At 46.1% G+C, this 10590-nt stretch overlaps 1 protein-coding gene across 1 annotated transcript; it reads left to right on the forward strand.

Moving 5' to 3' along the window:
* The first annotated feature begins 5553 nt into the window (after window positions 1–5553).
* On the forward strand, window positions 5554–8356 carry LOC125944288 (uncharacterized). Its single transcript, XM_049664638.1, has 3 exons — window positions 5554–5916; window positions 7670–8024; window positions 8170–8356. The coding sequence occupies exons 1-3, from the start codon at window positions 5646–5648 to the stop codon at window positions 8354–8356; spliced, it is 813 nt and encodes a 270-aa protein (XP_049520595.1). The 5' UTR covers window positions 5554–5645.
* The last annotated feature ends 2234 nt before the right edge of the window (window positions 8357–10590 follow it).

A 10590-nucleotide genomic window follows, 5' to 3' on the forward strand; every position in this document is an offset into this window, starting at 1 on the left:
ATTTATCATTTTGCAGAACCATTTGTCAAGTACCAGCGAAGCGGTAGCAAGTTCCCGTCAGAGATAATTATGCCACCGTGACGCTCTCTGGGTAATATGTCATTCTCGGGAGACTTGCTGCTCGCGTGGCCTCTTCTGCGCCGCCGCCACCACTCTGAAAGCACTCCAGTGTTAATGACACGCATAATAAATACACCCGATTTTAAAACAATGTTCGCAATGACCATGTCACCTTGCATAGGAATTATGCTTTATATGTGCCAGTGATGAGCTTGAAATATTAATTTTCTTTTTTCTTTCGAGGGGACATCTGTAAGGTTACTATAACTCGCTTACTAGACAATATTGTTACCCCCACATCACTTTTTTTTTTTGCTTCAGTTCTGCCTTCACTTTACCCAACCATCTGCAATGCTCCCGCCCCTACACCCCAAACGTTTCATCATCAATCGTCTCATATTTTTGTAACACTGCTCTGCTACGGCTACGAGACTATCTGCGGAGCGCACTAATTAATGGGAGCTTTATAATTTCTTGCGCACTCCCCAATTTCCCCACACGTTTCTATGTCCCCCTGTCTGATGTATCATTTATGACTAGTCAGAGTTATCTACCAAAATTAAGTGCCGATGCTTAAGTGCCGATGCCGTGTAGTGTTTGAAATAAAGTGCAACGAACAAACGAACGCCATGGGTCCAATTGTTCTGACTCAAACGTCGTCTTCGCTATAAAAGGATAAAGGCGACAAATATGTGGCCTACAGCATGCCCTGGGGACAGCAGTTGTGTCTGTACGATCTTGGCAGCCGATCAAATATATTATCGTAATTGTCCCCACCACATGCGGTGTGTCCTACATAGTCAACATGACATGCCATTGAAGCAGCAGCCACTCTCTTTGCTACACTCTAAAATAGTCCACGCTTAAGCTCACCCAATACCATATTTTAAGCGTGCATGCTCCGCCTGTAAATTAATATTGGATGACGTTGCAAGTATCACGTGACTGAATGCACGCGTGAGATTTCTTAATGCATACGTAATAACACTGTGGCAGATTCACTTTTCTTCAGTTACTTTAGCCGACGCGTGAGAAACGCAAAGGATAGACTTAGGCCCGTATTCACAAACGGAACTTACCCTTAACTTACGACTTAAGTAGCCGGTCGATGACGTGGAATTATCGTGGCGGTCCCGCTTTTCCAAGCAAGCGGTGCTACGGCTGTTGGAAATGCTGCCACTGGCCCGAAAAGACAACGAACGCGGTCACCCCGGGCCGCCGCTGCTCCAGTTTCTGATCGCCCTGCGATTTTATGGTGCCGGAACCTTTCAGATTGTCACTGGGGACCTCGTTATTTGCAAAGGAAATGGTTATGCGCAAACAAAAAACACGGACACAGTAATAGACGCGGACGAGCGCAAACTTTCAACTGACTTTATTTTTCCGGCGTTGTCAATATATACTCTCAATGACGTAGGTACAACAGCGGTGATCACATGACACACTTCAAAGATTACAACGTGCCGCGCAAGAACATCATCTCAGTTTCTTTTAAAGAAATTGATGTATCACTTGTACAGCCATCTCCTTTTGACGAAATATGAAAGGCTTCCAACAGTTCACGGGCTGTAGTATCACGTCTTTTGCCCAAATTTTTATGCCTCGGAAATTTGGTACGCACATGCAATGCCGGAAGTGCGCAGGCAAATGCGCATTCTCATTATTTTAATCGACAGCTCATGTTGCCTTGCACGAACGTTGACGCACCGGCCAGTTTGCCCTACGTACGTCTTTCCACATGGTAGCTGAATTTCGTACACAACGCCAACCACGCATTTTACGTAGGGCGGCTCGTGCTTTTTGCCGCAACCTCCAGGATTCTTCTTAGCAGCACAAATCCTCGGGCAGAGCGCAGCGAGCTTACACGGGGCTGAGAAAACAATTGGCCTTTTAACCGGAATTAAATTCTTAGAAATGGCCTTCCTATTCTTCTCAGCGAAAGAAGCAGCATTGAACACCGCAAACCCCCCCCCCCCCCCCTCCGTATCGGCTTGGAGCAGACGGAGGTCATTGTCCCTAAAATTCTTCACAATGAGTTCTGTCGGTTTCCGGTACTGGCGGTGGTTGTTCTTTCGTACAGTCCTGGATAACGCATCAACCCCCTCAAGGAGGCACCGGGTAGATTGATCCTGAGGCACTCTATTAGCTATACGCCTGTTAAACGCCAACCACTGATGAGGCGGAACAACGGGTTCAAGGCTATACTTCGGCCCTTTCTTGAGCAGGCATTCAACGTTAGTCGGGATTTTCGCATCCTCTCCTAGAAGCAAAACCTGAGACACACCCCTTTTCTTGTCCTCTTTCTAGTTCAGCTGGCACAGTACGCTGCTCAGGTAGGCTGTCCACCAAATTTCGACCATACGAGCAGTAGAGGTCCTTATGGACCTTGACTTCACTTCTGCCTTCCAGGGAGGGTCACTAACGTAGCACAGAACGCGTAGGTAATCCTGAAGAAGCCGGATCTGCCTCCAAAGTTCAGCACGTAGTAAGCGACACACACGTTTTGCATGTCCCGGAGAAGGCCAAGCAAAACCAAGCAGTGCCATAACTTCTGCGGGTACAAGTCCTTTCCGTAAACAGAAAGCGTGATATCTTGATCGGCCAGTTGCCGTGACAAGGTGGCTCACCAGAAAATTGAAGGTTGACAACGAAGGGGAGAATATACATTGAAGAAAGAGCCCGCTGTAGTAGAAATATGGCTCAGTAAAACTTTCGGCTGGACCAGTTGGTTCATACTTGCAAAGGAAATGGTTATGCGCAAAATATGCGCATAGGAAATGGTTATGTCGGCGTATAGCTAGTAGAGCGCCTCAGGATCAATCTACCCGGTGCCTCCTTGAGGGGGTTGATGCTTTATGCAGGACTGTACGAAAGAACAACCACCGCCAGTACCGGGAACCAACAAATCTCATTGTGAAGGATTTTAGGGACAATGACCGCCGTCTGCTCCAAGCCGATAAGGATGATAAGGTTTGTGGTGTTAAATGCTGCTTCTTTTTGCTGAGAAGACTACGACGGCCATTTCTAAGAATTTCATTCGGGTTAAAAGCAGTGCCGTCGCGATCCGTGTAAAGACAAAAGTAGCTAATTTGTGTAAAAACCTTCAGCTTCTCAAATTGGCCAGGGATAGTAGATCTTCTAAGGGCAATTCACTCAGTGTTTTCTTTACGGCCAAAACGCACAAGCCAGAAGTACCATTTCGCACAATCATAAGTGAGAAGGGATCTTGGCAGCACTTGGTGAGCCAATTCTTGTTTAAGAAACTAAATGTACTTTCACTTAATGATCCCTTCGATACCAAGAGTTCGGATGATGTGGTGCGATATTTGCAGGGGGAACTTTTTTATTTTTTTTATGTTCCCTGTCGATGTTGAGGATTTATTCTATTCTATTCCTCATGGGCATTTATTCGTTGCTCTTCGAGACTGCATTGATGCCAGCGGGGCCATTGCCTTTCAAAATTCTGCTGGCATGTCGGTAGATGATTTTATCAGCTTACTTTAATTTTACCTCCGGTCAACTTTTGTGGCCTTTGAGAATAGTTTTTATTTGCTGCGTCAAGGGATTTGCATTCGGTCTTGTGTGGCACCTGTCTTGTGCAACATTTTTTTAGCTGACGTGCATCATTGTTTGTCAAGAATTTTAGAGAAAAGCAACGTTATCAAAGTTTTTACGTATGTTGACGACTTTGTAATACTTTTAAAGAAACCACCTGTTTTTACCTTAGACAAGTCTGTTGATGCTAATCTTGACGCCTTTCGGCAGTATGGGAAGGGACTGGCCTTCACACATGAAATCCCTTCCAATGACTCGCTGCAGTTTTTAGATCTACGACTTCTGTTTTTAAGTGATCATGTTTGTTGGTCTTATAATCCCCGAGCGCAAAAGGCATTATTGCCATTTGATTCTGCGCAGTCTAAGCTCGTCAAGCGGGGGATTGTGAAACTTTGTCTGGGTTCTGCACTCAGGAAATCGTGCCCACATGCTATGCAGGATAGTTTTAATGTCCAGGTTCGGCGTGTGTTGGAAGCCGGTTACCCTTGCACGGTAGTTACGGCAGTTGCAGAGGTTCTTCTGCGAGAGTCAAAAGCAGCCCGCGCTGGTGCAAAAACTGGGCTGCAGGGCTGGAGCCGTCCTGAAGTGTTGCCCTACATACATCGCACCTCTCATAATTTGAAGAAGGTTGCGAGTAGGCACGCTTTGCCAATTGTTTTTTCAGCCCCGCGTAAGCTCGCTGGGCTCTGCCCGAGGATTTGTGCTGCTAAGAAGAATCCTGGAGGTTGCGGCAAAAAGCACGAGCCGCCCTACTTAAAATGCGTGGTTGGCGTTGTGCACGAAATTGCGCTATCATGTGGAAAGACGTACGTAGGGCAAACTGGCCGGTGCGTCAATGTTCATGCAAGGGAACATGAGCTGTCGATTAAAAATAATGAGAATGCGCATTTGCCTGCGCACGTCCGGCATTGCATATGCGTACCACATTTCCGAGGCATAAAAATTTTGGGGAAAAGCCGTGATACTACAGCCTGTGAAATGTTGGAAGCCTTTCATATTTCGTCAAAACGAGATGGCTGTACAAGTGATACATCAATTTCTTTAAAAGAAACTGAGATGATGTTCTTGCGCGGCACGTTATAATCGCTGAAGTGTGTCATGTGATCACCGCTGTTGTACCTACATCATTAAGAGTATATATTGACAACGCAGGAAAAAATAAAGTCAGTTGAAAGTTTGCGCTCGTCCGCGTCTATTACTGTGTCCGTGTTTTTTGTTTGCGCAGAACAATTTTATTTGCAAGTATGAACCAACTCGCCCAGCAGAAAGTTTTACTGACCTCGTTATTTTTTAATGAATTATTAATAATTGTTATATATAATTCGCCTTGGCGCTCGTTGGCAACATCTGGCCCTTGCGCCAATAAACCTCTATAATCAATTAATGAATGTTTAAATAAATTCATTTATTTAATAATGCGTGAAACGAGCTCCAGGGGCACGGCGCATTCTTCTTCGGAAAAGTTTGTTTTATTTTTTTTCAGTGTGAACTTGTGGCCAGAGGAGTTTGAGTAAAGCGCTAAAACCAAATAGTTCTTTGCATTTTACTCAGCAGAATGCGCGGAATGCGCGAGCAAGGACTGCAACATTTGTATCCGCATTACTCTGTTGCAAAAGTTATTTTTTTACGATTGAACCGGTCGTACGCGTAAATTAGTTACGTGTCCTCGACACCAGACGACATACTTGACCCGAAAAGTGTTACTTTCGAAAGTGATACTTAAGTGCCGCTTTTGAAGTGCTATCCTAAAGCTTTCCTAACACTTGTACTTTTCCCCGCCCTTATTGACGCCGTACTAAAATTCCGTTTGTGAATATGGGCCTTAGGCCCGTATTCACAACGGGTTGGTTTTAGCGCTTTATTCAAAATCGTCTGGCCACAAGGTCACATTGTTTCTCGCAGCATGTCCCAGCCACTGAAATTGTGCGTAGTGTGGCCGTCCCGACCTTTTTTGGTTTTGGTGCTGGAAACGTGCGGTGTTTCTGCGCAGCGAGATTGTGTGTGTTGCGTGTTTTCAGCCCGCATGGACGATGGAAAAAAGCAAAACAAACTTTTCCGAAGAAGAAATCGCCGTGCTCCTGGAGCTCGTTTCGCGCCATCGCAGCGTGGTCGAGAGCAAGAAATCAGACGCTGTATCCGTCAGTCGAAAACGGGAATCGTGGAAAAAGATAGAGGACGAGTTCAACTGCCACCATAACGTGATGCCGCGGACGTGGGGCCCACTAAAGAAGTGTTGGGAAAACCTCAAAGACAAGTGGCGCAGGTGTAACGCACAAGACATACGGGAGCGGTTTTCTACAGGTAAGCATTGTGTCCTGTGCAGTTACGACATTATTGACGCAGATCCTCTTTCTGAACATTGTCGTTGGATTAATTCGCCAAAATAAGCACATTTTGCGCCCACGAACGTCTCGCAGCTTGAGGCCCGAATGATTTTTTTGTAACATTTGCGCTGCGTACTATAAGCGTCAAATTAAACGAACAGCGGAGCGCGTGTCCCAAGCATAAGTGAAGATATAGCCCACACCGACCAGTCATCACCATTGACAGGCGCGCACACCCGGTTTGGCCGCACTGCACTCATTTGGGAGTGAAACGGCAAAACGCGCTTGGCACGCTCACGCCGGCCACTGTCGCGGCTGCTAGCGATACCGCGCTGTCGAAGTTTGCCGATCGAAAAAAAAATGAATGCGGCGTACAAGCGGCAAACCACACGAGCGAATGTATCTCTAATGATGACGGTGCACAGTGCACTAGGCGCACCACTGTTAGCGTTTCATTTGACGCCAATAGCACTTATGGTTTCGGCGAACTGTGCGACAGTACTCCCCGTAAACTGCAATATTTTAGCTTCTGTTTCCTTTTAGTTTTATTTTCTCCTATTCAAATGTAAGAACCAGAACAGAAGCGAAAATATATTTGATCGCTCAGTGCCCAAACTGGATGTGCGCACCTGTCAGTGGTGATGACTGGACGGCGTGCACTATACGTTCACTTATGCTTGCGCAACGCGCTCCGCTGTTCAAGTTTCATTTGACGCTGATAGTGCAGATATGATTCAGTGCCGAAATTACGGCCTTTATTTGGCTGAGCACTAAAATAAATTGTATGAAGTACAGAATGTAGTGTATGCCTATTACATTGTATATTTTTTTTTGGCACCCTCGTTCAACGTATGTCGTATTTTGTGATCATGCGCAAACAACTTGCTGTGCTCTTGAAAAGAAGTTATATTGGGTGCTGCAATCGTATATTAGCACTTTCTAAAACCAGCGGATTTTCCCAACTGCGGCTTCAATTTTCACGCTCTTGCTGTGTTTTTCCCTCCTTCTTTATTTGGAAAATGTCTGGCATGATATGTCAAATGGCTACCATGTAGTATTTGCATTGAAATGTTTTTTTTTTACATTTGGCAACATTGATAGGCAACCTACGCTTCTCAAAGAGTGGTTTGTTCCTCGGAATTTGCCGCTGCTTGGCCATCGAAAAAAACAATAGTAAGCTACAGCAGCACAAAACCAGGGACTTTCCCCTGCGGCTGAATATACCAGTGCTCTAGGAACAGCTAGACCCTCACCGCAAATAAGCCATGTGTGTCTCCGAATAAGCTATGGTGTGGTGTGCCTTGATATTTCTAAAGGTTCACTACTTGAAGGCCTGGCTGTGTTGCACACAATCACAGTCAGCATAAAAAGATTCATTTCATGTTTTCATATGGCTGTGTAATCATTTCAAGTGCTTTAGTGATGTGTTAAACCCTGTCATCGCGCAAACTGCTTCCTTGCAATTTCAGGTGGCGATACACCCTCACCGAGCCAAGCGACTGACGAGCTACACCAAGTCGGAGCTATAGCGTCACATATGGCAGTTCGACTGTCAAATCCATTCGACAGAGAGTGCAGCGGACATCCCGCTGTGTCAGGCGAATCGCAATCATGTCAATCCCAGTGCACACCTGCTGTCGCTGCACTACATTTGCAGAACATTGCAGAACATTTAGTGTAGCAATGCAGGAGCCATGTTGCTTTGTGGTCACTTTCAACTGTTACTGCAGGTAGTCAAGACGCGGCTGATGAGCCCGATGACTGGTTCTTGGATGATGCTGGCAGGCCACCAGCAGAACCTGAAACAAATGCTGCCCCATTACCGGCCACTACAGACAGCCGGGCGCTCGTTCATGGTACAAGTCAGGAAGCTGCTGTGACAGAGCCCAGTGCTGCAGCAACTTCAAACGCTCCTGTGCCAGCTGGCACAAGACGCCCCACGACAAGCAGCAGCCAGAGACAGACGGCGGTCTCCCTTGAACTGTCTGCCCGCCTCAGTGCCATCAAGGACGACCGTGAAAAAAATGATCATTTTTTGAAAATGAAGTTCATGCGCCTCGAGCACAAATACAAATCTTTGCACAGGCAAGCCGAACATGAGCAAACTATGCAGCTTCTTCGCCTGAAAGAAGCCAACCAAAAAAGAAAGCGGAAATTCTAAAGCTTCATCTAGAAGCTTTGAATAAACAGTAAAAGTCTTTGTTGTTGCTGTGATTTTGTCTCATTCCAGTTACGTAAAATACTGTGCGACTATGCGGTCTCTGATCCTGACACCACTTGATGTGTCTGGCAACGGAGGCATGCCTGGTGGCGTTGGTTCAGCGGAGGGAGTGGGAGCTTGCGAATCACCGTTGTGTATTGCCTGGCTTTGTGCAGGAGGTGGGACAGGGTCTCAGGAGGTGGCCGAAGTTGTGTAGTGCAGCACAAGCTGTGATCATGATAGCAACTGATCTTGTATTTATCTGAAGAGTCATTTCAAGGCATGGAAACCTTCGCTTCCATACTGCAAACGTCCTCTCAACACTGCAGCGAGTCCTGGAGTGGCACTTGTACCTAAACATAGCAGTTTTTCAATTAAGTCATCATTTTCGAACACAATTGTTACTTCGCTAGATTTTATGCCAGTGTTTAAACTTCAAATCACCTGTGCTGAGGGCTGCCTTGTGTGTCTCGAGAAGGAGTCATGAGGTAGGACCTGCAGGGGCACCCCTTGTCACCAAGTAGGATGGCAGGCACAGTCTCTTCTTCGTACTGGACTCTGGCTCGACTATTATCAAAAATTCGGCTGTCATGTGCTGAGCCGGGCCAGCTGGCAACCAAATCACAAAATTGAAGCCGAGGCCCTGTGATTGCCTGCAAGATAAGCCGCATTTTAGCTGTGTTTAAAAACAGCTCATAATACAACGTCACACACCTCACCAGGATATTTCATTCCAAGGGCTCTCGAAATGTAAGGCACGAAATGTGTAAACGCCTCCTTCATATTGCAGTTAACTAATTGCAAAAATGTGCGGTCATTTGGTATAAGCGAAATCGGTAACGTTGCTTACTGCTACCATAATCTTTAGCCCCGACAGTTTCTCTCGCAGCTCGGTACATTGTACGACAGCATAATGAACATACCTGCACATTTATGGAGAAGTACCCCTTTCGACAGCGAAAAACCTCCGCGTCATCTCCTCCGGGACTTCTGATGGGTACATGAGTGCAGTCAATGCACCCGCTCACACCAGGAAACCGTGCGATGGTGTAGAATTCCTCCATTACGGATGCCAAATTATTAGCATTTGGTGAATTCACGAGCTGCGGGAACAAAGTCTCGACAATTATTCTTTACATTCGTGCAATTATTCGAGAAACATTTTCTTGCGAAACATTAACGATGTCCCCGGTGACAACCTGAAAGGTTCCGGCGCCGTAGAATAGCAGCGGGATTAGAAGCTGGACCAGCGGCGGCACGGGGTGACTGCGTTCGTTATCTTTTGGGACACGTGGCAGCATTTCCAACATCCGTAGCATCGCTTGCTGGGAAAAGCGGTACCGTCACGAGAATTCCGCGTCGTTGTACACTTCCATGAGATTCTGTCGATCCTTAAGCCGTGGCCGTAATGGCGACGCGTATGGGTATGCCTCATCCTCCGTAACATCGCGGGCACGTCCGGCGAAATCGGCAAAGTCGGCGAGGCTGCAGTAGCAGTCGGCCATCTTATACCCCTGTCACACTGTACGTCTAATGGCATTCGCAGCGAATGAGATTACGTGTTAATGCCATTTTTCTTGCTTCTACATGGGCATGGTGAATGATATTCACTGCTAATGGCATTCGCCCATTGAATGAGTTTCCCGAACTCATTCACGTTTGACTTGTGTACTCTCGACGACAGGGGCTTGGCAAAAAATTACAAAATAGATAAGTTAAAACGAAATGTAATATATTTTCAAATAACGATCCAATGTTTACCATTGTATTGTTAACAATTTAGTGAAAGATGTAAACAAGAAGCACGATTTGTAGGGTTTCGTTATCATAGCAGCCTGCCGATAAACGTTGCCATCAGTTGCGAATGCCATTTTGTTTACCTATGCAGACTGGGAACCCAAGACGGCAATGACATTCGGTATGAATGTCATTTACTGCAAATGACATTACATGTGCCGTGTGACAGGGGTATTACTTGCTAGGCGAGAGTAGCGAAAGTCGCACTAAAGGTTGCCACTAACTGTACTTTACTTTCCGCCACTCAAGTGTGGATTAAAGTTTAACTTAACTACAAGATTTGTTTATGAACCGCGTTAAGTATCGACCGGCTACTTAAGTAGTAAGTTAAGGGTAAATTCCGCTTGTGAATACGGGCCTTGGATTCGTGCGATGCGAGCTCTGTACTTTTTTTTCACGGGTGCAGGACGACGTGCAGGCACTTATCGCTTGGGTGTGTCGGGTAGTTAAGGCACTCTCTGCCGAGTGACATAGATCTTGCTGTGATGCTTGCAACCTAATTGACTTTCTAAGGCCCGTATTCACAAACGGAACTTAAGTAAGGCGTCAATAAGTGCGGGAAAAGTAGCAGTGTTAGGAAAGTTTTAGGAGAGTAGTTCAAAAACGACGCTTTAGTATCACTTTCGAAAGTAACACTTTTCGGGTCAATTATGT

Source organism: Dermacentor silvarum, chromosome 3 (genome assembly GCF_013339745.2).
Source record: "Dermacentor silvarum isolate Dsil-2018 chromosome 3, BIME_Dsil_1.4, whole genome shotgun sequence".
Taxonomy (NCBI): Eukaryota; Metazoa; Arthropoda; class Arachnida; order Ixodida; family Ixodidae; genus Dermacentor; species Dermacentor silvarum.

What these genes read in the sequence shown, in the direction of transcription:
- LOC125944288 (XM_049664638.1), top strand. Translation starts at nt 5,646, where the DNA reads ATGGAAAAAAGCAAAACAAACTTTTCCGAAGAAGAAATCGCCGTGCTC. An exon ending in ACGGGAGCGGTTTTCTACAG is followed by an intron (nt 5,917 to 7,669) that starts GTAAGCATTGTG and finishes CTGTTACTGCAG; the next exon opens with GTAGTCAAGACGCGGCTGAT. An exon ending in AAATACAAATCTTTGCACAG is followed by an intron (nt 8,025 to 8,169) that starts GCAAGCCGAACA and finishes GTCTCATTCCAG; the next exon opens with TTACGTAAAATACTGTGCGA.